We start from the raw sequence: 27500 nt of genomic DNA, 5'->3' as shown, positions 1-27500 counted from the left end.
AAATGCTGGACTAAATGTCATCTGTCAGACAGCCTGTTCTTTCCCCTGAGCTGAGCTGTTATCCAACCAAACCAAACACATACACTATCCTCCCAGCACTGATATGTTCTCCTTTTGGTGCATAGGTTACCATGGTAACATTGAATAGTCCATATCAATAGGCTTGTTACACACAGATGCCATTATTTTATGTTGCACAATGCCAAGGTCACCATTTGTCCTTTCATTTGATGGACTCTTTGTGCACCATAGTCGATAATGGAACGAGTTCAGTTGAACCCAAAATGTATATAAAACGACGAGTTTCAATGGAGGGGGGATTTTGGGTGGCAAGGAAAATGCCGCAACATTTCGAAATAATGTGTAAGTAAGTCATATAGATTTATTGCATTATCAGTCTTATCGCCAAGTCACACTCAACATTTACAGAATCTGTTTGCCCGGTGATATTCCAAAATACCTTTCTCATAGTTGGGTGTCCACCAGCATCGTAACTAAGTCCCCCAATGTAATGATTAACATTAGCAAATCAAATGTATATCAATCAACATCTGCCTGACAGTCGACAGACAAAGGAGCACATTATATCCAACCAGGCAGAACATTGCTTGAGTAGGCCGCACTTGAGAAACCCATCAGGATAAATGAATAAACAAACAAACAAACATTGAAACAAACAAATGTGTTTCCGCCGTGCAGGGTGGTCATGGTTACGGGTCTGTAGGTCTGGTAGAAGTCTGTCTGTCTGCAGCCAGTCTCCAACAACGTGATGGACTCGTTTCAGAACTGGGCTTAGTCAAACATTCAAGTCCCTGATAAGACGGCTATGCCCAAAACATGATCAAACAGTCCATCCTTATGGAGTTCCTACATGCAGTAACTCTACGCTGAGTGTACAAAACATTAGGAACACCTTCCTAATATTGAGTTGCACCCCCCTTGCCCTCACAACAGCCTCAATTCGGTGGGGCATGGACTCTACAAGGTGTCGAAAGCATTCCACAGGGATGCTGGCCCGTGTTGACTCCAATGCTTCCCACAGTTGTGTCTAGTTGGCTGGAGGTCTTTTGGGTGGTAGACCATTCTTGATACACACAGGAAACTGTTGAGCGTGAAAAACCCAGCAGCGTTACACACTCAAACCAGTGCGCATGGCTCCAACTGTACTACCATACCCCGTTCAAAGACACTTCAATATGTTGTCTTGCCCATTCACCCTCTGAGTGGCACACAACCACAATCCATGTTTCAATTGTATCAAGGCTTAAAAATCCTTCTTTAACCTGTCTCCTCCCCTTTATCTACACTGATTGAAGTGGACTTAACAAGTGACATCAATAAGGGATCATAGCTTTCACCTGGATTCACCTGGTCAGTCTGTGTCCTGGGAAGTTCCTAATGTTTTGTACACTCAGGGTATATTATAACACCCACTGGGGGAATGAAACACTTCTGCTATTTGTCCTTGTCCAATTCATAACCATTAGAGCAGCTGTGGCTGTGGAGATGGAAACATGGAGATGGAGATTAGTCTTTATTAGCTGATTATTACAAGAAGCATCGAAACACCAGAGTAAGGTCATGTATATCTCTGTTCTCCGCCTGTCACCCACATTTCTTGCTCTGGAGGGTGAAATGTAGGCCTAGTGTACTTCCTTAGATTAAGATATTACACATTAGGCTTGCTTTGGTTAACACCAGTTAATACCGGTTGTCAAAGTCGATGATGTATTTGTGGCTCTATGTCTGATAAAGTATCTGTTCATGGTAAAAACCTGGAAAGTAAAAGCTACTACTCAGTCCTAATTTCTGTATTCATGCGTTTAGACAGGCATCCTCAGTGCCTCCTCTCTCTCTCCTCCACATCTGCCAAGCATAATTCCTTCCTTCCCTCGAATTTACAGTCTGTCTCATCTGGCTGTCAGGTGGGTTTTTTCCTCCGCCCTCTCCCATCTCTCTGGTGTTGTGAAAGCATTTTTGCTGTGAGTACACACAGGCACGCGCACACACACACACACACACACACACACGAATGCACACACACACAAGAATACACACACACACACACGAATACACACACACACACGAATGCACACACACACGAATACACACACACACACACACAAATACACACACACACACGAATACACACACACACACACACAAATTCACACACACACACACACACACGAATACACACATACGAATACACACACACACACTAGAGGGCGTGCGTCCAACAGGGTCATGGTAAGCTGCAATAGCACTACAGTAAATAGACTGTAAACAAGCAAGGGAGGATGAGACCGGACCAGCACAAGCTGCTCTCAGCCCTGCTGAAGTTTGGCTTTCTCCATCCCCAGTGTCACTACAGCCCAGCCAACTCCACCACTACTGCAGCCAGCCTTATGGAATGGGACTGACATCTGTGGCTGTACCATTAACACTAGAAGTGCTGGGCCTGGAGGGACCCTACTTGGAGGTCAATGTTCTAACAGTCTAATAAATAAATGTCATATGCTATTGGAAAAAGACTCCTTTGGTTATGTTTAAGAATATAAAATATAATACAACATCAAAGCATTTCCATTAGTTTGTGTAGGCTGTAGACTGTATGTAAAAACGAAAACCACTAAAAAGCCCACAATTCAAGTGTTAAATCGATCACAAAGAAATCTCTTCTAATTTTGTTTAAGAAATAGTATGGTAATAAGAAAATGTATTTCAAAAGAGAGAATAGCACATTTGAAGTCTTATTTTGTTACCAGTATTTGCTTAGTAGTCTGAGCGCCGTGCTTCGCCGTGCTTCGCCGTGTGGGGAACACCAGTTCTTCTTGGAAAAGGGGATATTTTGAAATAGAGCTCACCTCACCTGTTTTACAAACTGCTCTTTCTGATACTAAACAGAAATCATGTGCATGTGATTCTGTAGGAGGATTCCAAAAAGTGACTTTTTGTCACTCTGTTTCCCTGCTTCAATTGATAATATTGTCACTCATCAGACTATTGTGAATTGAATCTTGTCCTCAGGCTAACTCTATTATTATACGTATGTGTTCAATTAGTTTCGATATAGTTTAGTTGTAGTTTTGGTGGGCCATCATCAGCTGGGCAGGCTGATTGGCGGTGAATTACTGGCGGTGAATTACTAACGGTGAATTACTAACGGTGAATTACTGGCAGTGAATTACTAACGGTGAATTACTAACGGTGAATTACCAATGGTGAATTACTGGCAGTGAATTACTAACGGTGAATTACTAACGGTGAATTACTGGCGGTGAATTACTAACGGTGAATTACTAACGGTGAATTACTAACGGTGAATTACCAATGGTGAATTACTGGCAGTGAATTACTAACGGTGAATTACTAACGGTGAATTACTAACGGTGAATTACTGGCGGTGAATTACTAACGGTGAATTACTGGCGGTGAATTACTAACGGTGAATTACTAACGGTGAATTACTAACGGTGAATTACTGGCGGTGAATTACTAACGGTGAATTACTGGCGGTGAATTACTAACGGTGAATTACTAACGGTGAATTACTAACGGTGAATTACTGGCGGTGAATGACGGCCAGGGAGGAAAAATGACATGACCGCTTAAAACTGCTTATAACACAAATTCTGTTTGTGATATTTCAGTTATTTCAACATGCGTGTGTTACAGATGTAGGATCTTAATTTGAGCCAGTTTGCTACAGCAGGAAAATAGTCCTGCAGCAACAGGAAATGTGAATTATCATGTGGATTATGATGGTTCTATATCTGGTTCTCCCCGGCGCTGCCTCGCGCTCAGGGATCCAAGCCTGCCACTGATCTGCACCTACTTTAATTATTCAAAGTGTATTCAATCTTCATTTCCAGATGCCACAATGTCTGTCCTCCTAATGGAGGCTGGGGATGAATTTTACATAGAAGAGTTGAGATCCTGGTGACAGCTTCTTCATGTGGGGTTTGGTCCAATGACACCATCAGGGCCAGCTCCACTTCCTGTATTTTCTCTTGAATAATTCCTACTCATCTAATGCTGCTGTCCTAGTTCTCCCCTTCAGAGAAAGTACTGACTCTAGAACTCCCCTTGCAGCATCAGCATAATACGAGATCAGTGATCATGTTTCATGTTTGGGGCAACGCTAGTTCTTTTACTGTTTGTACAATATTATTAATGCTATAAACTGCACTAAAGTATTATTAGCCAAGTTGTCAGTATCTGTGATTCCGTAGCAGATTTCTCCCAGGAGTTTTTGAACGGGTGTATTTCATCTCCGCAGCGTCGTTCCGGGTTAGGGTTTGGCCGGGGTAGGCCGTCATTGTAAATAAGAATTTGTTCTTAACTGACTTGCCCAGTTAAATAAAGGTTGAATAAAAAAGAAAGAAAGAAAGAAAGCTCTCTGGGCTCTCCCTACTCTCTGTGCTCCATCACAGGAGGGCCCAGGAGTGGGCGGACACTCCAAAATGCCTTTTCATGGTTCAAAGTAGCTTTCATTTAACTGCTGAGCTCTTCTGATAGCCTCATGATGTCTTATCTAGCACAGTTCTAACACTGTCTCACCACAGGACTAGACCTTGGGGACTTACTTCATACAACCCAATGACTGTTACTCTTTGCGACTTTTGTCATAGTAATATAATTACGAGGTTAAATAGTATAGTTCTGTACAGACGTATACCTACCTGTAAATTGGTTGATTATGGTTGTTTATTGCAATGTGATCTTATGGTGCTAAACACAACCCAATATCAATTGTCTGAGCTCAGTGTTTCCTAGCATCAAGTCTGTGCGTTGATCTGGTGTTGCTTATCACATGTATTCATGTCTCTGCATACAGCCCAGATACAGTGGCACAGAAACAGACATGACCATCTCTGATAAAAACAAAGCCCAGAGCTCCATTGTGTTTGACTCTAAACAGCTCAGCTCTGTCCAAATGAAGAGGCCAGCGGGGAACTATTGGATTCGGCAGGGAGCGGCCCGACAGGCCTGAAATCACTGAGAAGTCTTGATGGATATGATATGCTGCTCGCTGGCCCTCTTGACCTGTCTGCACAGTATTCTTAGGAGAGATCTATGGGGACGTGTATTGGCTCGCATGAAACCCAGCAAACCTCAGAGTGAGATCATATTATTCAGCGTCTGTCCGTCCTAGTTTCCCTCGGGAGATGTAGTCATCAGAGCCCTTTTTTCTCTTCCTCTTTCTCTCTCATTCCCCTCTGTGTGTTGGGTTGGTGTGCTCAACGGTCGATGTGGGCCCTGCTCCTTGCCAGGGGGCCAGTTCACTGGGCTGTATCGGTAATCCATAAGGGCGCTCGGCAACTCTACTCGCCCCACCTCGCCCCACCTCGCCTCGCCCCACCGCACACCCTTCTGTCAATCACAAAGCTACTCATCTATCAAACCCCCTTGTCGCCAGCAGTGACACCCCATTCTTCATGGTGGATTGGGATTGATCAGGGTGCCTGGAGGAGGTTCCCAAGAGGTCACAGCCAGCAGCCCACAGAGACCTCAGCATGCCATGATGACATCACCTCATTACTGTAGGGTCATGCAGGGCCAATGGGAGATCAATGAGAAATCATCTGCATGAGAAACTAGGAAGATCCTCATTCCTCACTCTCCATGGCCTACAAACCCTACCCTCTCCCTCTGCTAGTGTTTTTAGAAGAATCAGAGTTCATCCCCGTTGTAGCAGTCTCCATCTCTCTCTCTCTCTCTCTCTCTCTCTCTCTATCACTCTCCCCCCCCCCCTCTCTCTCTCTCGCTCTCTCTCTCTCACCCTTTCTCTCGCTCTCTCTCGCTCTCTCTCACTCGCTCTCTCTATCGCTCTCTCGCTCTCTCGCTCTCTCTCGCTCTCTCTCTCGCTCTCTCCCTCTCTCTCTCTCTCTCTCTCTCTCTCTCTCTCTCTCTCTCTCTCTCGTTCTGCTGTTTGTTATGTGAGCCCTGCTTAATGTTCTCAGACTGCCACCTCGGCAGTGTTGCACGGCTTGCTGGGAGGGGATGGCTGGATGCTAACAGAAATCTGTTGCCAGAGGGGGCATGGCTGGAGGCTGCGTTTCAGCAAAACAAACACCATGGAGACGAGCAAGCCATACAGAGCTGCCAGGGCCAAGCTAGCGCTAACAGGAGGATATGGGGGAAGTCGAGATGAGTCTGGAGCCAGAAACTCATCTTTATCTGCTGCTGGCCGACTCCTTATGCCTTCTTCCTGTTTGCCCTCAAGACGGGTTTCTCTGCAGCGCTCCGGCTCCCAACCCCAGGGTTAGATTGGGGTTTTGGAGCAGAGACAGCTGTAAGCTCTGCCTCTCTCTCTCTCTCTCTCTCTCTCTCTCTCTCTCTCTCTCTCTCTCTCTCTCTCTCTCTCTCTCTCTCTCCCAGAGATCCAGCCTCGTCTTTCCCCCAAGGGGTGGATGGTAACACAAATAATCAGCCAAACACTCTCCCCTTTGGTGAACCCCTGACTCTCCTCCTAACTCTCATTCCCACCTTAATAAACGTCTGTGTGACTTCCAGGGCTGTATCTCACCTCTGCCTGACTCCCAGCACCAGGGGAGAGAGGGGGAAGAGGGGGGAGAGCTAACCTAACCAGGAGCCCCAGCTCACACCCGCCTCTCTCTCTCCTTCTCTCACTCTGTCATTTCTAAGGAAATAAAGGAGTGAAAAATAAAAGAGAGAGACCCCTTCAGGGGAATTCCCTTGGTAAACCATTGTTCCATTATATTCTGCAAGAGTGCAATCTGATACTTTTAACTCTGTTTTGACACCTGTCAGGACTGGTAATTAAATAGTTTAGATCTTTTCTTCACCACGTTTTGGTTCCTCACCTTATTTTCTCTCTCTCTTCCCTCAAGTTGTGTTCATCATCAGTTCCCTTCTGAACCTGGCGGGTCTTTGTCTCCTGGCTCTGGCTGATGGTTGATGGATTTGGCTGGGTTGGGTGCTGAGAGCTGCAGCATGTGGTTCTGGCTTGTCCCGCAGTGCTGATCCAGCACGCTTTGTGTCTACGACCCTCCAATCCACGCCAATGCACTAGACCCCTGGGGTTTCTGCAGCAGGCGGGTGGGCCGTGTGTTGGCAGAGGTGGGGCCAGAGTGTGGTCCAGACTGAGGACTTAGCAATCTGTCTGTCTTTGTCTCTGCACTGTCTGACCAGAGACACATGTCTTACATACCATAGAAGGAGGCTGTGGTCTGACCCAGATAATGGGCGATAGCAGCGTTCCACCACTGGTTGGGTGGGAAGACTGTTTGACTTCTTTGTCCTAGAGACAGACTGGTAAACACATAAATGTGCGCACACACACACACACACACACACACACACACACACACACAGACACACATCCATACACACATACATGTACACACAAACACACATACACAGTCCCTATCAGAGGCTGGAGGCAGTTCATTAAGCGTGTTGTTTACGCTTGTCTGTTCCTCACCTGTGTGCACTGAATACTAAAGCAAATGGCTGCCTGGCCACCAGCACAACGTCTCGTTCAAACTCAGCGCAGCCCCCGTGGAATTGATCATCCTCTCTCCACGCCGCTTTAGAATTGGGGATTCATTCACAAGCCCCATTATTCTTGTTTCGCTATTTGGGTTTGTGCCTATCGGGAGGAGAATAGGTATCACCCAATTCCATTAAGTCCAATGATTTTTTTGGCCCGCTGTCTTTCTGATTCAAATTGCAATTTCAAGTCATTACCTGCACTTAATTTAACGCTGGTTTAGCAAAGCACAAACTGATTTACAAATGAGCCTGCAGACCAGGGAGATGATGTTGAGCTAATAATGATTAAAGAGACCAAAGTTACCATGAATATTTTGGGAGTATTGCCTTCCCAGAATATTACCGTACCCGATAGTGTTTATTTAAGATAATATGGACCTCAGAGTTCCTTATCCTCAGTAGTTAAGGATAGTCTTCAGCTTTTGGCTAATAGCTCCCTCTTGTCTTGAGGCGACTCCTATACATTTCTTCTAGCTTAGCGATCAAGAGTCTTCCATTGTCTCATACGTAGTCATTGAGGACAAAGACAGGTCTGTCCAGATTCACAGGGAAATTGCATAATCATATATTTATTCAGGAGAGGAGTTGGTGGTGAGGAGCAGAGGAAAGGAGGCAAGAGGAGAGGTGAGTAGGGGAGGGAAGAAGGTAGAAGAGAGGAGAAAAGAGGAGAGGAGGAGCACTGTGGTGGAACACAGTTTAATGGCAGGACAGCAGTGGAAGCTGTCCAATGGAAGTGCCTGGCTGCCTGGTGTCACGGAGACCTGTGTTGGCTTCTGAGAAGGAGTCTGTTTGCACAGCCCAACTCATGATAAGAAGCTTCACTCACACACACAGGAATGATATTCACAGTCCTCAGTATAGAGTATACTAGACACTGGAGTCATCCACTACAACTGAGAATTAAAATAGCAATTATATTATGTTTGAATTTCCTCAAACATCTACAAATGTTGATATTGGAATAGTTTTGGCTTAAGGTACAGATTCATGACATATTTTTGTATTTAGGCTTGGCCCTTTGTCTCTTCCTGCTGACCAAGGCCGTCTACTGTCTGGACTTGTTTGTCCAGCATATTGGCGTTGAATAGAAAGAGAATAGAAAGAGAAACAACACATTTCATTCACTCCCATTAGCATGGTACTGTTAATGTGTTTGCTATATAACTGTTTGGAAAGGTAGTATCTTTTCTGTACAGCCTGTCGCTAAATCTTGTGTGGGAGAGGGTGGCGTCTAAAATCAACAAACAGCGAGTGGGACACATGACAATTGTGTCTGTGGTGGCCCGTCTTCCGTTAGTTGCCCCTGTCCTCTCCAGTGCCCCCGTGTTGGACAGAGAGGGGTCAGGGCCCAGAGAGGAGACAAGACAGCACTTGCTGCTCTTCCCACTGATCGTCTGGACTGGACTGGCTTTTTGGCCCAGACGCTGTTGGCGTCCGTACCCACGAACACAGCCCTGCCAAAACCTTTCAATGGCATTAACACTTGAATGGCTTCATTTTGTTTTGTCTCGCTAATCCGTTGGCATGGCAACAAACTATGTGGTCGCTAATCACCCCCCCCCCTCCAAAAATATGCCAGTTTCTCAGAGCAATTAGGCCCATTACATGGCTTTATACAATTATAAATACTGCATTCCTCTTGTCTTCGTCACATTTTGATTCACTCTGTGCTTAAATCCTCACACACTGTGCATCAAGACCACTATCAAAATCACGAACGCTTTATGGACATTATACCAGCATGCTATACTTACTTTTCTTGTCCAGTAAATCTCCAGTCCACCATTTCCTTACTTTGAACCACTGTCTCTTTCCCTGTTCCCAGGAGTGTCCCCAGATCCTGCCATCCACCCAGATCTACATCCCCGTGGGGGTGATGAAGCCCATCACTCTGCTGGCTAAGAACCTGCCTCAGCCCCAGTCTGGACAGAGGAACTATGAGTGTATCTTCCACATCCAGGGAGCCACCTACAGCGTCACCGCCCTGCGCTTCAACAGCACCAGCATCCAGTGTCAGAGGACCTCGGTGAGTACCATACCTGTCCTGTCTTATTCTCCTGTCCTACCACCCCCCCAACCCAACCACCATCCTAGTCATACGGTGTAGTCGTACAGTGTAGTCATACGCAATGCATGCTAAAGGTTGTGTTTGTTTCTGTGTGTTTCTCTCTGTGTGTTCACTTTCTAATTTGTAAGCATGGAATAGTTTTTTCTCTGCTAGCCAGAGTGGTTCTGTCTTCTTGCTTTTATCTACTTTGGTTTCCCCCCACCTCTCTGCCCTGTTCTTTTCAAATCTCTTAGTATCCCATTTAGTTGTAATAATAGCAGCAGCAGCCGTCCTTAGCCATTATCTGCCTTGCTCCCCTCTCCCCCTCTCCCCCGCTCTCTCACTCTTTCGCTCTCTCTTTCTCTCTTCGCTCACTCTCCTTTCTCTCTCTCCGTCTCTGTCCGTCTCTCTCTCTCTGTCTCTGTCCGTCTCTCTCTTCTCTCTCTCCATTTCTCTTTTTTTCCCCTTCCTCTCTCTGTCTCTCCTTCATTCAGCTGTAGGTTTGTCCAGCTAGCTCGGCCTGGGAGGACAGTGCTGTAACCATTCAGGCTCAATGAAACACAAGGCTGTGTAATGGCTTTAACGGACTGCCATCTGCAGTCATTAACGGGTAGAGTGGGCCTGTGCGTCTGACAGCGGTATGACACTCGTCTGCGCAGCTTTATCGATGGCCATTATAGAACTCTCCTGTCTCACTCGGGAAACTCTTGACTCTTCTGAAGGGAAGCTAATTACGCAGCTAAGAGCACGAGGAGAGCTGTCTCACTAAACAGGCCTTTATCGACTGTTTGCTGTGGCAGCCATTTCAAATCAACAGCTTCTGCCCGCTCAGCCAGTGGCATGCCATTTCTCCATTCGATTTTAGCAGCAGACAGAACGGTATTGGTGTGAACGTTGAGCTGCCAAACAACTGGCTACACAGCAAGAGGCCAAGAAAACGTTGTCGCTGTCTAATGGTAACAAACAGCACGACAAGGTGTTATGGTTAGTATGCATCGCGCGGCAAATGTTTTTTAGATGTGTATTTGTGCTCCCTTTCAGCCTGTAGGGCGAGGCTAGTCCAACAGTCTCCCAGTCTCTGGATGCCACCTCTGGGTCGTCAGTCAGTCAGGGTGCTGCCTTTCAGCCTGTAGGGCGAGGCTAGTCCAACAGTCTCCCAGTCTCTGGATGCCACCTCTGGGTCGTCAGTCAGTCAGGGTGCTGCCTTTCAGCCTGTAGGGCGAGGCTAGTCCAACAGTCTCCCAGTCTCTGGATGCCACCTCTGGGTCGTCAGTCAGTCAGGGTGCTGCCTTTCAGCCTGTAGGGTGAGGCTAGTCCAACTGTCTCCCAGTCTCTGGATGCCACCTCTGGGTCGTCAGTCAGTCAGGGTGCTGCCTTTCAGCCTGTAGGGCGAGGCTAGTCCAACTGTCTCCCAGTCTCTGGATGCCACCTCTGGGCCGTCAGTCAGTCAGGGTGCTGCCTTTCAGCCTGTAGGGCGAGGCTAGTCCAACAGTCTCCCAGTCTCTGGATGCCACCTCTGGGTCGTCAGTCAGTCAGGGTGCTGCCTGCTGGTGGAGGGAGGGAGACACACTGAAACATGTCACCGCCGCTGTTCAGCAAGCCAGACAAGCTGTCAATTTGAACAGGGAACGGCAATTTCAGCCGTGTTAAACTCCGTAGTGCAACCACGGCCGTTAAATGGGACCATTTATGAGTTACTTAACGTGCTGTGATTTTAGCACGAGTGCAGCATGTCTCTGCAGAGCTTATTATGACATGGTCTCAGGGCTCGCACAGTGAAACAGCTGAAATTCACTACCTTCACTCATCTGCTTGCTCTGCCTTAATATTTAGCCTCACATTGAAGTGTTGTACCGTTTTCCTTTCAGGAAGACCAGGGCTGCAAGTAGAACACATAACCATGTGACACAAGCAGCTGCATTCATGCGTTTTCTTGACAAATGTCAATAAACCAATAAGGTCCGCAAAGCAAAGACCTGATACAAAATACATGTAGAAATGTTTTGCTCAGTGAAATGAACATCCAACCAGTGTGGAGTTGTGACAGTGTGTGACAGCAACTATGTGAGCTAATTACAGTATTATAGGCACTATGTCCTGGGATTTCCTGGGATCTTCTACGCAGAAGAACCTTACCTTCTCACGACTATTGTGTGGCTTGTGAGCATCAGAGTCTCAGCTTTTCATAGGTGGGCCATAATAGTTTGTAGCTCAAACCGTTCGGTCTTTACAGACGTTTTTGTGAGAAGAACCGTTTTCGGGATCCACCCTTTTCTCAGAAACACCGCTCCAGCTCATCCCCTGTTTATCACACAGACTAATGGTTGATATCAGTGGATGCAGAAGAACATCCCAGCAGTCTCAAACACAATGTTTAAAAGGGGTTAGAAGTTCAAAACGCAGCAGTGTTACCGTGGGATTCAAGAGAGGAAAGTTAAGAGCACATTTACCATGGCACCGTGGCACAGGGGTGGTCAAACTGAAGACTGTGACATTTTCTAGCTTGTCAGATGTGTCATCAGAGACCCAAAGTCCTTTACCACGCATTCACTGTACCCGACAGGGCCCAGACCCATTCAACCCTCAATGATGGCCTCCTTCCCTCTCACTGGCCAAGTCACATTACAGAACCATACATGGAGAATTAACATTACAGACAGAAGTCCAGACTACGCCAGCCTTGACCTGTGATGGAGCCCTCCTGTAAGAGCCCATATACATCCTCTCACCATTAGATCAGTAGTAGTTAGTTGTTGGCGTGGGCTTCAGATGTATTGACCTCTTCCTCTCTAAAACACAAACAGAGGGAGGTAATAAAGCATGAACATGTGTTAAGAGATGGCGAGGAGAGGGAGAGAGAGAGAGAGGAGAGAGAGAGGATAGAGAGAGAGAGACAGAGAGAGAGAGAGGGAGAGAGAGAGAGGGAGAGAGAGAGAGAGACAGAGAGAGAGACGGAGAGAGAGAGAGGGAGAGAGAGAGGGAGAGAGAAGGAGAGAGAGAGAGAGGGAGAGAGAGAGACAGAGAGAGGGAGAGGGATAGAGAGAGAGAGACAGAGGGAGAGAGAGAGAGATAGAGAGGGAGAGAGAGAGCGAGAGAGAGAGAGAGGAGAGAGAGAGAGAGAGAGAGAGAGAGAGGGAGAGAGGGAGGGAGAGAGAGAGAGAGACAGATAGAGAGAGAGAGAGAGAGAGAGGGAGAGAGAGAGAGGGAGAGAGAGAGGGAGAGAGAGAGAGAGAGAGAGAGACTGGCTAATCGATTGAATAAACAAGAGGTGTGCTGTAGTGTGTTCTGCCGTGTGCTGCCGTGTGCTGTGGACTATCATTGAGTTTATTAGCTCATCGGCCCGTCTCTCTGCTGACCAGAGAACAGAACAGAGAGAAGGACACATCCATCCTGCTCTAGTGTTTACACTGTGGATAACACCTCTAGTGCACCAACAGTCCATCTCCAGAATGGTGTGTGTATGGGTCGATTTGCATCGATGTGTGTGTGTGTGTGTGTGTGTGTGTGTGTGTGGAAGAGGTCATGAAGACACAGAGGATTCGTTTGGAGAGTTATCATCAATTCTGCTGCGCACCTCAATACATGGCAATTAAAATGAGCTGCTCGGCCAATCTAACACAGTCGGCAGATTGACATGATCTGACAAGCTGATATCCTGTATCTGGGTCAGTTGTAGAGTTCTTCCTACATACTGTTTTATCAGGGAGTTAGAGTAGAGAGGGGGAGCCCGAGCGGAAGCTTTGAGGAGCAGAAACAGAGAGCGATATTATCAGGGAGAGCTTCCCCACGTTGGTTTCCTCTTTGGAAGATGTCTGGCCTCTCTCTCCCCTCTGGTAAGAAAAACACAATGATTCAAGTGGGAAAAGAAGGGCAGATCTTGCCCAGGATCTACCCGACAGCAACCTCTGACAGCAACCTCTGACAGCAACCTGTCAGGTGTCTTTGAGAGGATCCAATTATTTCCCGTGCAGATAAAATGATGATGAATTGCAGTGTTGCAGCGTTGTGACTGGCAGCCCTGGGTCCATTTAACTGGGGGAGGAAAGGAAAAGGGAGGAAAGGATGGGTCATCTAATGAGATGAGGGAACAGAGGGGAAACAGCTGTAGGGTAGTGCTTTATATAGGGTAGAGGGAGAGAGAGGGAGAGGTGGGGAGAGAGACAGAGAAGGAGAAAGGGAGATAACGAGAAAGAGAACAACAGAGAGGAAGAGGAAATTATAGAGCGAGAGAAAGAGATGGAGAACAACAGAGAGAAGGAGAGAGGGAGAGAGAAGGGGTTTATGTGACAGAACAGCGTCGTGCTCCATGCTCTGGTGGCAGTGCAGCTGCTGATACTGCCGTGTGCTAACTCCATGCAGGGTAGTAGAATGGTGTCAGAGTTCCCCTGCAGAGCAGTCCCCATCCCCCCTCCACCACCACCATGGACCCAGGGCTGGAGAGAAAAGGTTGAGCCACTTAACTGTAAACTGCCTAATGCCTGCTGCTTGGTGCTGTGTTTCCGCCATGCCTCAGAGCCCATCGGTTGGGAGAACAAAACACACGCAGACCACACAGGGTTTCATTCAGCTGTTAAACAGGAAGTTGTTTGGATGACGTTAGATTTCCTGTTTTTATTGCAACACGGGTGAAAAAAGCGGAGCAAATTTGACTGTTTACAACGTCCTTATTTGACATTGCTCTGAGAAGGATTGGAAGACCACTATGCTTGTTATGAGGATGTATTATATCTGTGTAGTACTGACACAACACAGTCTGACCAGGTCACAGATCAGAGAAGAATAGAGACACAACACAGTCTGACCAGGTCACAGATCAGAGAAGAATAGAGACACAACACAGTCTGACCAGGTCACAGATCAGAGAAGAATAGAGACACAACACAGTCTGACCAGGTCACAGATCAGAGAAGAATAGAGACACAACACAGTCTGACCAGGTCACAGATCAGAGAAGAATAGAGACACAACACAGTCTGACCAGGTCACAGATCAGAGAAGAATAGAGACACAACACAGTCTGACCAGGTCACAGATCAGAGAAGAATAGAGACACAACACAGTCTGACCAGGTCACAGATCAGAGAAGAATAGATACACAACACAGTCTGACCAGGTCACAGATCAGAGAAGAATAGAGACACAACACAGTCTGACCAGGTCACAGATCAGAGAAGAATAGAGACACAACACAGTCTGACCAGGTCACAGATCAGAGAAGAATAGAGACACAACACAGTCTGACCAGGTCACAGATCAGAGAAGAATAGAGACACAACACAATCTGACCAGGTCACAGATCAGAGAAGAATAGAGACACAACACAGTCTGACCAGGTCACACATCAGAGAAGAATAGATACACAACACAGTCTGACCAGGTCACAGATCAGAGAAGAATAGAGACACAACACAGTCTGACCAGGTCACAGATCAGAGAAGAATAGAGACACAACACAGTCTGACCAGGTCACAGATCAGAGAAGAATAGAGACACAACACAGTCTGACCAGGTCACAGATCAGAGAAGAATAGAGACACAACACAGTCTGACCAGGTCACAGATCAGAGAAGAATAGAGACACAACACAGTCTGACCAGGTCACAGATCAGAGAAGAATAGAGACACAACACAGTCTGACCAGGTCACAGATCAGAGAAGAATAGAGACACAACACAGTCTGACCAGGTCACAGATCAGAGAAGGATAGAGACACAACACAGTCTGACCAGGTCACAGATCAGAGAAGGATAGAGACACAACACAGTCTGACCAGGTCATAGAGACACAACACAGTCTGACCAGGTCACAGATCAGAGAAGAATAGAGACACAACACAGTCTGACCAGGTCACAGATCAGAGAAGATAGAGACACAACACAGTCTGACCAGGTCACAGATCAGAGAAGGATAGAGACACAACACAGTCTGACCAGGTCACAGATCAGAGAAGGATAGAGACACAACACAGTCTGACCAGGTCACAGATCAGAGAAGGATAGAGACACAACACAGTCTGACCAGGTCACAGATCAGAGAAGGATAGAGACACAACACAGTCTGACCAGGTCACAGATCAGAGAAGAATAGAGACACAACACAGTCTGACCAGGTCACAGATCAGAGAAGATAGAGACACAACACAGTCTGACCAGGTCACAGATCAGAGAAGAATAGATACACAACACAGTCTGACCAGGTCACAGATCAGAGAAGGATAGAGACACAACACACTCTAATCAGCTGTATTAGACTCAGGACTGGTAGCATCTTCACTATAATCAGCTGTATCAGACTCAGGACTGGTAGGGTCTTCACTCTAATCAGCTGTATCAGACTCAGGACTGGTAGGGTCTTCACTCTAATCAGCTGTATCAGACTCAGGACTTGTAGGCTCTTCACTCTAATCAGCTGTATCAGACTCAGGACTGGTAGGGTCTTCACTTTAATCAGCTGTATCAGACTCAGGAATGGTATTATCTTCTCTCTAATCAGCTGTATCAGACTCAGGACTGGTAGGGTCTTCACTCTAATCAGCTGTATCAGACTCAGGACTGGTAGGGTCTTCACTCTAATCAGCTGTATCAGACTCAGGACTGGTAGGGTCTTCACTCTAATCAGCTGTATCAGACTCAGGACTGGTAGGGTCTTCACTCTAATTAGCTGTATCAGGCTCAGGACTGGTAGGGTCTTCACTCTAAATCAGCTATATCAGACCCAGGACTGGTATTATCTTCTCTCTAATCAGCTGTATCAGACTCAGGACTGGTAGGGTCTTCACTCTAATCAGCTGTATCAGACTCAGGACTGGTAGGGTCTTCACTCTAATCAGCTGTATCAGACTCAGGACTGGTAGGGTCTTTACTCTAATCAGCTGTATCAGACTCAGGACTAGTAGGGTCTTCACTCATTCTGAGGGACCCTGGTAGAGAGGGAGAGAGAGAGAGAAAGAGAGAGCAAAAGAGAGAGTGAGAGAGAGAGCGAGTGAGAGAAAGAAAGAGAGAGAGAGCAAAAGTGAGAGAGAGAGAGAGTGAGAGAGAGATGGCATGTACAAGGAAGGGAATGGGGTTTCGCAGTATCATAGGGGAGCTGGGAACGGGCCCCTCGTTGATGTTATATTTTTAATCACATGCTCAGGTATCCCTTCAAAATGACTAATTATCTACAAGTGACCTGCACAAGAGGCACTGGGTCCTTCCCCCTCTCCTGAGCAGCATCTGGCCTGTTTTGTTAACATTGGCACTTTTCAGCCCAGAAGACACACTATATCCAGCCTACACACACACTCTCTCTCTCACACACACACACACACACACACACACACACAGCACACTCTCTGCTCTATATGAATAGCCCAGAACAATCAATCCAAGTAGACCATTTCTGAAGAGGAAATATGATAAAGATGAATTGCTGGCTCATGTATGTTGTTTCTACTGAGGTCAGGGACACGTTTCTGCTCACCTTGTGCTTTAGTTTTCTCCTTGGTGTCTCCTGGGTTTTCTCTGTTCGCATGGCCGATTAATAACACACACCAGGCCAGGACATAGTAATGAGCCTGATTACTCATCCTGGAACAGTGTATGAGAAGAGCAGAGAGGAACAGAGAGGGACTGAGAGGAGAGGGACTGAAAGGGACGGAGAGGAACAGAGAGGGACTGAGAGGAGAGGGACTGAGAGGAACAAAGAGGAACAGAGAGGAACTGTCTTCTCTGTTCCCCTCTGCTCCTCTCTGTTCCTCTCTGTTCCCCTCTGATTATCTCTGCTCCTCTCTGTTCCCCTCTGCTCCTCTCTGCTCCTCTCTGTTCCCCTCTGCTCCTCTCTCCCCTGATCCTCCTCTCTGTTCCTCTCTCTGCTCCTTCTCTCTGTTCCTCTGTTCCCCTCTGTTCCTCTCTTCTCCCCTCTGCTCCTCTTGTTCCACTCTGCTCCTCTCTGCTCCTTTCTTCTCCTCTCTTCTCCTCTGTTCCTCTCTTCTCCTCTCTGCTCCTCTCTGCTCTGTTCCTTCTCCTCTCTTCTCCTCTCTGCTCCTCTCTTCTCGTCTCTGCTCCTTTCTTCTCCTCTCTGCTCCTCTCTCTCTCTTCTCCTCTCTGTTCTCTTCTCCTCTCTGCTCCTCTCTTATCCTCTCTTCTCCTCTCTGCTCCTCTCTTCTCCTCTCTGTCCTCTCTTCTCCTCTCTGCTCCTCTTTTCTCCTCTCTTCTCCTCTCTGCTCCTCTCTGCTCCTCTCTTCTCCTCTCTGCTCCTCTCTTCTCCTCTCTGCTCCTTTCTTCTTCTCTGCTTTTCTTCTCTCTCTGCTTCTCTCTGTTCTCTTGTTCCCCTCTTGTTCCCCTTGTTCTCTTGTTCCTCTCTGTACCTCTCTGCTCCTCTTGTTCCCCTCTCCTTCTGTCTCCTCTCTGCTCCTCTCTTCTCTCTGTTCCTCTATGTTCTTTTGTTCCTCTGCTTATTTTCCTCCCCTCTGTTCCTCTCTGTCCTCTCTTGTTCCTCTTGTTCCCCTCTGTTCCTCTGTTCTCCTCTCTGCTCCTCTCAGTTCCTCCCTCTCTGCTCTTCTCTGTTCTTCCTCTCTGCTCTTCTCAGTTCTCTCTGTTCCTCTCTGCTCTTCTCTGTTTCTCAGTTCTCTCTGCTCCTCTCAGTTCCTGTTCCTCTCTGCTCTTCTCTGTTTCTCTCTGTTTATCTCTGATCCTCTCTGCTCCTCTCTGTTCCCCTCTGATCCTCTCTGCTCCTCTCTGTTCCTCTCTTCTCCTCTCTGTTCCTCTCTTCTCCTCTCTGTTCCACTCTGATCCTCCCTGCTCCTCTCTTCTCCTCTCTGTTCCTCTCTTCTCCCCTCTGTTCCTTTCTTCTCCTCTCTGCTCCTCTTGTTCCAATCTGCTCCTCTCTGCTCCTTTCTTCTCCTCTCTGCTCCTCTCTTCTCCTCTCTGCTCCTCTCTGCTCCTCTCTTCTCCTCTCTGCTCCTCTCTGCTCCTCTCTTCTCCTCTCTGCTCCTCTCTTCTCCTCTCTGCTCCTCTCTGCTCCTCTCTTCTCCTCTGCTCCTCTCTTCTCCTCTCTTCTCCTCTCTGCTCCTCTCTTCTCGTCTCTGCTCCTTTCTTCTCCTCTCTGCTCCTCTCCGTTCCTCTCTTCTCCTCTCTGCTTCTCTCTTCTCCTCTCTGCTCCTCTCTTATCCTCTCTTCTCCTCTCTGCTCCTCTCTTCTCCTCTCTGCTCCTCTCTTCTCCTCTCTGCTCCTCTTTTCTCCTCTCTTCTCCTCTCTGCTCCTCTCTGCTCCTCTCTTCTCCTCTCTGCTCCTCTCTTCTCCTCTCTGCTCCTTTCTTCTCCTCTCTTCTCCTCTCTTCTCCTCTCTGCTCCTCTCTTCTCCTCTCTGCTCCTTTCTTCTCCTCTCTGCTTCTCTCTGTTCCTCTTGTTCCCCTCTTGTTCCCCTTGTTCCCCTCGGTTCCTCTCTGTTCCTCTCTGTACCTCTCTGCTCCTCTTGTTCCCCTCTCCTTCTGTCTGCACCTCTCTGCTCCTCTCAGTTCTTCTCTTGTTTCCCTCTGTTCCCCTCTGCTTCTCTCTGTTCTTCTTGTTCCTCTATGTTCCTTTTGTTCCTCTGCTTATTTCTATTCCTCTCTGTGCCTCTTGTTCCCCTCTGTTCCTCTCTGCTCCCGTCTGCTTCTGTCTGCACCTCTCTGCTCCTCTCAGTTCCTCTCTGTTCCTCTCTGCTCTTCTCTGTTCCTCTCTGTTTCTCTCAGTTCCTCTCTGCTCTTCTCAGTTCCTCTCTGTTCCTCTCTGCTCTTCTCTGTTTCACTCAGTTCCTCTCTGCTCCTCTCAGTTCCGCTCTGTTCCTCTCTGCTCTTCTCTGTTTCTCTCTGTTTCTCTCAGTTCCTCTCTGCTCTTCTCAGTTCCTCTCTGTTCCTCTCTGCTATTCTCTGTTCCTCTCTGTTTCTCTCAGTTCCTCTCTGCTCCTCTCAGTTCCGCTCTGTTCCTCTCTGCTCTTCTCTGTTCCTCTCTGTTTCTCTCAGTTCCTCTCTGCTCTTCTCAGTTCCTCTCTGTTCCTCTTGTTCCCCTCTGCTTCTGTCTGCACCTCTCTGCTCCTCTCAGTTCCGCTCTGTTCCTCTCTGCTCTTCTCTGTCCCTCTCTGTTCCTCTCAGTTCCTCTCTGCTCTTCTCTGTTCCTCTCAGTTCCTCTCTGTTCTTCTCAGTTCCTCTCTGTTCCTCTCTGTTCCTCTTGTTCCCCTCTGCTTCTGTCTGCACCTCTCTGCTCCTCTCAGTTCCGCTCTGTTCCTCTCTGCTCTTCTCTGTTCCTCTCAGTTCCTCTCTGCTCTTCTCTGTTCCTCTCTGTTCCTCTCAGTTCCTCTCTGCTCTTCTCAGTTCCTCTCTGTTCCTCTTGTTCCCCTCTGCTTCTGTCTACACCCGTCTGCTCCTCTCAGTTCCTCTCTGTTCCTCTCTGTTCCTCTCTGCTCTTCTCTGTTCCTCTCTGTTCCTCTCAGTTCCTCTCTGCTCTTCTCTGTTCCTCTCTGTTCCTCTCTGCTCTTCTCTGTTTCACTCAGTTCCTCTCTGCTCCTCTCAGTTCCGCTCTGTTCCTCTCTGCTCTTCTCTGTTTCTCTCTGTTTCTGTTCCTCTCTGCTCTTCTCTCTCTGCTTTCTCTGTTCTCTCTCAGTTCCTCTCTGCTCCTCTCAGTTCCTCTCTGTTCCTCTCTGCTCTTCTCTGTTCCTCTCTGTTTCTCTTCCTCTCTGCTCTTCTCTTCCTCTCTGTTCCTCTTGTTCCCCTCTGCTTCTGTTCCCTCTCTGTTCTTCTCTGTTCCTCTCTGCTCTTCCTGTCCCTCTGTTCCTCTCAGTTCCTCTCTGCTCTTCTCTGTTCCTCTCAGTTCCTCTCTGTTCTTCTCAGTTCCTCTCTGTTCCTCTCTGTTCCTCTTGTTCCCCTCTGCTTCTGTCTGCCTCTCTGCTCTTCTCTGTTCCTCTCTGCTCTTCTCTGTTCCTCTCAGTTCCTCTCTGCTCTTCTCTGTTCCTCTCTGTTCCTCTCAGTTCCTCTCTGCTCTTCTCAGTTCCTCTCTGTTCCTCTTGTTCCCCTCTGCTTCTGTCTACACCCGTCTGCTCCTCTCAGTTCCTCTCTGTTCTCTGTTCCTCTCTGCTCTTCTCTGTTCCTCTCTGTTCCTCTCAGTTCCTCTCTGCTCTTCTCTGTTCCTCTCTGTTCCTCTTGTTCCCCTCTGCTTCTGTCTGCACCTCTCTGCTCCTCTCAGTTCCTCTCTGTTCCTCTCTGCTCTTCTCTGTTCCTCTCTGTTCCTCTCAGTTCCTCTCTGCTCTTCTCAGTTCCTCTCTGTACCTCTCTGTTCCTCTTGTTCCCCTCTGTTCCTCTCAATCCCTCTCTGCTCCTCTCGAGGAACAGAGAGAGGCAGGACTGCCTATCATATCCTCACAGCAGAGCCCATCTAGGTGTGAAGAAGACACTCATCCTGTCTCTCTCCTGTCCTGTCTCTGCCTGGTCCTATCTCTGCCCGGTCCTGGCTCTCTCCTGTCCTGTCTCTGCCTGGTCCTGTCTCTGCCTGGTCCTGTCTCTGCCTGGGCCTGGCTCTGCCTGGTTCTGTCTCTCCTGTCCTGGCTCTGCCTGGTCCTGTCTCTTCTGTCCTGTCTCTCCTGTCCTGGCTCAGCCTGGTCCTGGCTCTGCCTGGTCCTCTCGTTCCTCTCTGTTCCTCTCTGCTCCTCTCTGTTCCACTCTGCTCCTCTCTGTTCCTCTCTTCTCCTCTCTGTTCCTCTCTTATCCTCTCTGTTCCTCTCTTATCCTCTCTGTTCCTCTCTGTCTCTCCTGTCCTGTCTCTGCCTGGTCCTGTCTCTGCCTGGTCCTGGTTCTGCCTGGTCCTGTCTCTCCTGTCCTGTCTCTCCTGTTCTGGCTCTGCCTGGTCCTGTCTCTCCTGTCCTGGCTCTGCTTGGTCCTGTCTCTGCCTGGTCCTGTCTCTGCCTGGTCCTGTCTGTCCTGTCCTGTCTCTGCCTGGTCCTGTCTCTACCTGGTCCTGTCTCTGCCTGGCCCTGTCTATGCCTGGTCCTGTCTCTGGCTCTGCCTGTCTCCTGTCCTGTCTCTGCCTGGTCCTGTCTCTGCCTGGTCCTGGTTCTGCCTGGTCCTGGTTCTGCCTGGTCCTGTCTCTCCTGTCCTGTCTCTGCCTGGTCCTGTCTCTCCTGTCCTGGCTCTGCTTGGTCCTGTCTCTGCCTGGTCCTGTCTCTGCTGGTCCTGTCTCTGCCTGGTCCTGTCTGTCCTGTCTCTCCTGTTCTGGCTCTGCCTGGTCCTGTCTCTCCTGTCCTGTCTCTCCTGTTCTGGCTCTGCCTGGTCCTGTCTCTCCTGTCCTGGCTCTGCTTGGTCCTGTCTCTGCCTGGTCCTGTCTCTGCCTGATCCTGTCTCTGCCTGGTCCTGTCTGTGCTGTCCTGTCTCTGCCTGGTCCTGTCTCTGCCTGGTCCTGTCTCTGCCTGGCCCTGTCTCTGCCTGGTCCTGTCTCTGGCTCTGCCTGTCTCCTGTCCTGTCTCTGCCTGGCCCTGTCTCTGCCTGGTCCTGTCTCTGCCTGGTCCTGTCTCTGCCTGGTCCTATCTCTGCCTGGTCCTGTCTGTCTCTGCCTGGTCCTGTCTCTGCCTGGTCCTGTCTCTGCCTGGCCCTGTCTCTGCCTGGTCCTGTCTCTGGCTCTGCCTGTCTCTGCCTGGTCCTGGCTCTGGCTCTGCCTGTCTCCTGTCCTGTCTCTGCCTGGTCCTGTCTCTGCCTGGTCCTGTCTCTGCCTGGTCCTGTCTCTGCCTGGTCCTGTCTCTGGCTCTGCCTGTCTCCTGTCCTGTCTCCTGGCCCTGTCTCTGCCTGGTCCTGTCTCTGCCTGGTCCTGTCTCTGCCTGGCCCTGTCTCTGCCTGGCCCTGATTCTGCCTGGTCCTGGCTCTGCCTGGTCCTGTCTTTGCCTGGTCCTACACTACAGAACCTGACTGGTGAATGACATGGCGTCGGGTTGGTCTCACGCTGGCGTCATGGTGTGATTGGCATGTTGTAAACGGGCACATGAATAAAGCATGGCGGTGGCGGCGAGGAGAACAGGGCATCCCGGTGTTTGGTGGCCGTTGTGTCGCGGGCGGACTAATCGTGGCCTTTAAAGTTTAATGTGGGCCTACCACAGAGAGGCATCAGGAGCAGGGTTAGAATGCCGGAGTCCAATGCCTCCTCTCATTAATGATGTATGGACATCACACTGCTGCAGTAGGGTAGTAGGCTGGGATGTTATGTTGGGATCCCATGTCCTGCCCAGATTGTGTCAGAGCAACACTCTACTGATTTAACAGACCAGAGTGGTTAAGATCATTATGGCAAATGGGTTCTTGTAACAGAGGCAAAGGAATGTGTTGATGAGTTCAATTAGGACCAGAGTCTTCAGGTCAGATCACTGAATAAGGCTGTAAATACAATTGAAACAAACTGAAACAAACTGAAATAAACTGAAACGAACTGAAACAAAATGAAACAAACTGAAATTAACTGAAATAAACTGAAACGAACTGAAACAAACTGAAATAAACTGAAGAAGAAGATGTGGAGACTAATGTTAATTAAGTAGGTTGGTGGTTGGTCTTCATGACCAGGCTGTGTGTTGATTGGGTGAAAGGCTGGGTGAAGGGCTGTGTGTTGATTGGGTGAAAGGCTGGGTGAAGGGCTGGGTGAAGGGCTGGGTGAAAGGCTGGGTGAAAGGCTGGGTGAAGGGCTGGGTGAAGGGCTGGGTGATTGATTGGGTGAAAGGCTGGGTGAAGGGCTGGGTGAAAGGCTGGGTGTTGATTGGGTGAAAGGCTGGGTGAAGGGCTGGGTGTTGAATGGGTGAAAGGCTGGGTGAAGGGTTGGGTGAAAGGCTGGGTGTTGATTGGGTGAAGTGCTGGGTGTTGATTGGGTGAAAGGCTGGGTGAAATGGTGTGTGTTGATTGGGTGAAGGGCTGGGTGAAAGGCTGGGTGAAGGGCTGGGTGAACGGCTGTGTGTTGATTGGGTGAAAGGCTGGGTGAAGGGCTGGGTGAAAGGCTGGGTGAAGGGTGAAAGGCTGGGTGAAAGGCTGTGTTGATTGGGTGAAAGGCTGGGTGAAAGGCTGGGTGAAGGGTTAGGTGAAAGACTGGATGAAGGATTTGACACTCCTCTGACTTGGTGCCCAATGGGAAGAGGCACAGGGCTGGGAGGAGGAGGTGCAGGACCTAAATGAGACGTGTCAGGGAACAAATTGAAAATGCCAATTTCACTTAATCCTCGGCATCGCTCGTCACGCCTAAATTCTGCCACTTATTTCATGTGTAAATTAATCTAGATCCTTCCCTCCCCTCAGGTCAACCAACACCTCTCTCTCTCTGTGTGTGTGTGTGTGTGTGTGTGTGTGTGTGTGTGTGTGTGTGTGTGTGTGTGTGTGTGTGTGTGTGTGTGTGTGTGTGTGTGTGTGTGTGTGTGTGTGTGTGTGAGAAAGGGGGGTTGTTATTTTGGTCTCCATACCAGGATACTCTTCTGAGTGTATTCTGTTATTGGTTGAAGGGTGAAGTTCTCTGCCTTTCTCTTACTCCCTCCATCATATCGATCTGTCTCTGGCTAACACAGTGCTGTGAATACTGACACTGAATGTTCAGGTTCTGTGAGGCCTGTAGATACTGACCAGCTTCAGTGTCTCTCTCTCTCCCTCTTTCCAGTATGACTATGAGGGTAATGACCTAAGTGACCTGCCTGTGGATCTCTCAGTGGTGTGGAATGAAAACCAAGTCATCGACAACCCCTTCAACATACAAGGTAAAAACCTCCTCTTCTCCACATCCTCCCTTGCTCCTTCCTCTCCTCTCTCACCTCCTCACTACGCTTTTTTAAATCCCTAAGATCCGATTGGAGGGGCCCCTTCCTCTCCGGCAGCACATCTTTGAAAGGGAATGAAAGTGTTTTTTCACATGGCTACGGCTTTTCCTAGACCCCGCTGGGTTCAATAACCTTATCTCTTTTAGTGCCGTCTGCAGTCACTCTGACGCGCTCCTCCAAAACAACACGCAGCAGAACGACTAGAGGGTTGATGGATGGAAGTCGTGGAGGACAACACGGTTTGGCCCTTTAATCCTCTGTGATCTGGCAGGTCTGGGGTCAGATCCTGCTATTGCTGCTCAGGAGGCTCATCAAGCTGGACGGAGAGCCAGGTCTCAGTCATCACTAGGGAGCAGAGATAGTCAAGTAGCACTAGATAAGCTAGTTGATCACACATGGAGCCACCATTATCCTTTACCAGTGGGGTATGGATGGATGCAACAGGAGATCTTTCCCCACCGTGTGGCCTAGCTGAGTGTTAACACTATCTGAGTGTTAACCCTAGCTGAGTGTTAACCCTAGCCGAGTGTTCCACCTAGCTGAATGTTAACCCTCGCTGAGTGTTAACCCTAGCTGTTTACCCTAGCTGACTGTTAACCCTAGCTGAGTGTTATCCCTAGCTGAGTGTTAACCCTAGCTGAGTGTTATCCCTAGCTGAGTGTTATCCCTATCTGAGTGTTAACCCTAGCTGAGTGTTAACCCTAGCTGAGTGTTAACCCTAGCTGAGTGTTAACCCTCGCTGAGTGTTAATCCTCGCTGAGTGTTAACCCGTGCTGAGTGTTAACCCATGCTGAGTGTTAACCCGTGCTGAGTGTTAACCCTAGCTGAGTGTTAACCCTAGCTGAGTGTTAACCCTCGCTGAGTGTTAACCCTAGCTGTTTACCCTAGCTGAGTGTTAACCCTAGCTGAATGTTTACCCTAGCTGAGTGTTATCCCTAGCTGAATGTTTACCCTAGCTGAGTGTTATCCCTAGCTGAGTGTTAAACCTAGCTGAGTGTTATCCCTAGCTGAGTCTTATCCCTAGCTGAGTGTTAACCCTAGCTGAGTGGTATCCCTAGCTGAGTGTTAACCCTAGCTGAGTGTTAACCCTAGCTGTTAACCCTAGCTGGGTGTTAACCCTAGCTGAGTTTTAACCCTAGCTGAGTGTTAACCCTAGCTGGGTGTTAACCCTAGCTGAGTGTTAACCCTAGCTGTTTACCCTAGCTGAGTGTTAACCCTAGCTCAGTTTAAACCTAGCTGAGTTTTATCTCTAGCTGAGTGTTAACCCTAGCTGAGTGTTAACCCTAGCTGAGTGTTAACCCTAGCTGAGTGTTATCCCTAGCTGAGTGTTAACCCGAGCTGAGTGTTAACCCTAGCTGAGTGTTAACCCTAGCTGGGTGTTAACCCTAGCTGAGTTTTAACCCTAGCTGAGTGTTAATCCTAGCTGAGTGTTAACCCTAGCTGAGTGTTAAACCTAGCTGAGTGTTATCCCTAGCTGAGTGGTATCCCTCGCTGAGTGTTAACCCTAGCTGAGTGTTAACCCTAGCTGAGTGTTTACCCTAGCTGTTTACCCTAGCTGAGTGTTAACCCTAGCTGAGTGTTAACCCTAGCTGAGTTTAAACCTAGCTGAGTGTTAACCCTAGCTGAGTGTTATCCCTAGCTGAGTGTTATCCCTAGCTGAGTGTTAACCCTAGCTGAGTGTTAACCCTAGCTGAGTGTTATCCCTAGCTGAGTGTTAACCCTAGCTGAGTGTTAACCCTAGCTGAGTGTTAACCCTAGCTGAGTTTAAACCTAGCTGAGTGTTATGCCTAGCTGAGTTTAAACCTAGCTGAGTGTTATCCCTAGCTGAGTGTTAACCCTAGCTGAGTGTTAACCCTAGCTGAGTGTTAACCCCTAGCTGAGTGTTAACCCTAGCTGAGTGTTATCCCTAGCTGAGTGTTAACCCTAGCTGAGTGTTAACCCTAGCTGAGTGTTATCCCTAGCTGAGTGTTATCCCTAGCTGAGTGTTAACCCTAGCTGAGTGTTATCCCTAGCTGAGGGTTATCCCTAGCTGAGTGTTAACCCTAGCTGAGTGTTAACCCTAGCTGAGTGTTATCCCTAGCTGAGTGTTATCCCTAGCTGAGTGTTAACCCTAGCTGAGTGTTAACCCTAGCTGAGTGTTATCCCTAGCTGAGTGTTAACCCTAGCTGATTGTTAACCCTAGCTGAGTGTTAACCCTAGCTGAGTGTTAACCCTAGCTGAGTGTTATCCCTAGCTGAGTGTTATCCCTAGCTGAGTGTTAACCCTAGCTGAGTGTTAACCCTAGCTGAGTGTTAACCCTAGCTGAGTGTTATCCCTAGCTGAGTGTTAACCCTAGCTGAGTGTTAACCCTAGCTGAGTGTTAACCCTAGCTGAGTTTAAACCTAGCTGAGTGTTATGCCTAGCTGAGTTTAAACCTAGCTGAGTGTTATCCCTAGCTGAGTGTTATCCCTAGCTGAGTGTTAACCCTAGCTGAGTGTTAACCCTAGCTGAGTGTTATCCCTAGCTGAGTGTTATCCCTAGCTGAGTGTTAACCCTAGCTGAGTGTTAACCCTAGCTGAGTGTTATCCCTAGCTGAGTGTTAACCCTAGCTGATTGTTAAACCTAGCTGAGTGTTAACCCTAGCTGAGTGTTAACCCTAGCTGAGTGTTAACCCTAGCTGAGTGTTAACCCTAGCTGAGTGTTAACCCTAGCTGAGTGTTAACCCTAGCTGAGTGTTATCCCTAACTGAGTGTTATCCCTAGCTGAGTGGTATCCCTAGCTGAGTGTTATCCCTAGCTGAGTGTTAACCCTAGCTGAGTGTTAACCCTAGCTGAGTGTTAACCCTAGCTGTTTACCCTAGCTGAGTGTTAACCCTAGCTGAGTGTTAAACCTAGCTGAGTGTTATCCCTAGCTGAGTCTTATCCCTAGCTGAGTGTTAACCCTAGCTGAGTGGTATCCCTAGCTGAGTGTTAACCCTAGCTGAGTGTTAACCCTAGCTGTTAACCCTAGCTGGGTGTTAACCCTAGCTGAGTTTTAACCCTAGCTGAGTGTTAACCCTAGCTGTTTACCCTAGCTGAGTGTTAACCCTAGCTGAGTTTAAACCTAGCTGAGTTTTATCTCTAGCTGAGTGTTAACCCTAGCTGAGTGTTAACCCTAGCTGAGTGTTAACC

General features: G+C 48.4%; 1 protein-coding gene across 2 annotated transcripts in view; it reads left to right on the top strand.

The window, feature by feature from the left end:
• The window catches only part of LOC115102282 (plexin-A1-like), a 305508-nt gene that overhangs the window by 210742 nt on the left and 67266 nt on the right, over window positions 1-27500 (top strand). For both annotated transcript variants that reach the window (XM_029622073.2, XM_029622072.2), the window contains exons 10-11: window positions 9347-9547; window positions 24195-24291. In XM_029622073.2, the coding sequence (XP_029477933.2) occupies window positions 9347-9547; window positions 24195-24291 (298 nt within the window). The remainder of the gene's footprint in view (window positions 1-9346; window positions 9548-24194; window positions 24292-27500) is intronic.

Source organism: Oncorhynchus nerka, linkage group LG20 (assembly GCF_034236695.1).
Source record: "Oncorhynchus nerka isolate Pitt River linkage group LG20, Oner_Uvic_2.0, whole genome shotgun sequence".
NCBI lineage: Eukaryota > Metazoa > Chordata > Actinopteri > Salmoniformes > Salmonidae > Oncorhynchus > Oncorhynchus nerka.
Note: the sequence above shows the minus strand (reverse complement) of the source record. Positions and strands in the feature narration are given on the sequence as shown.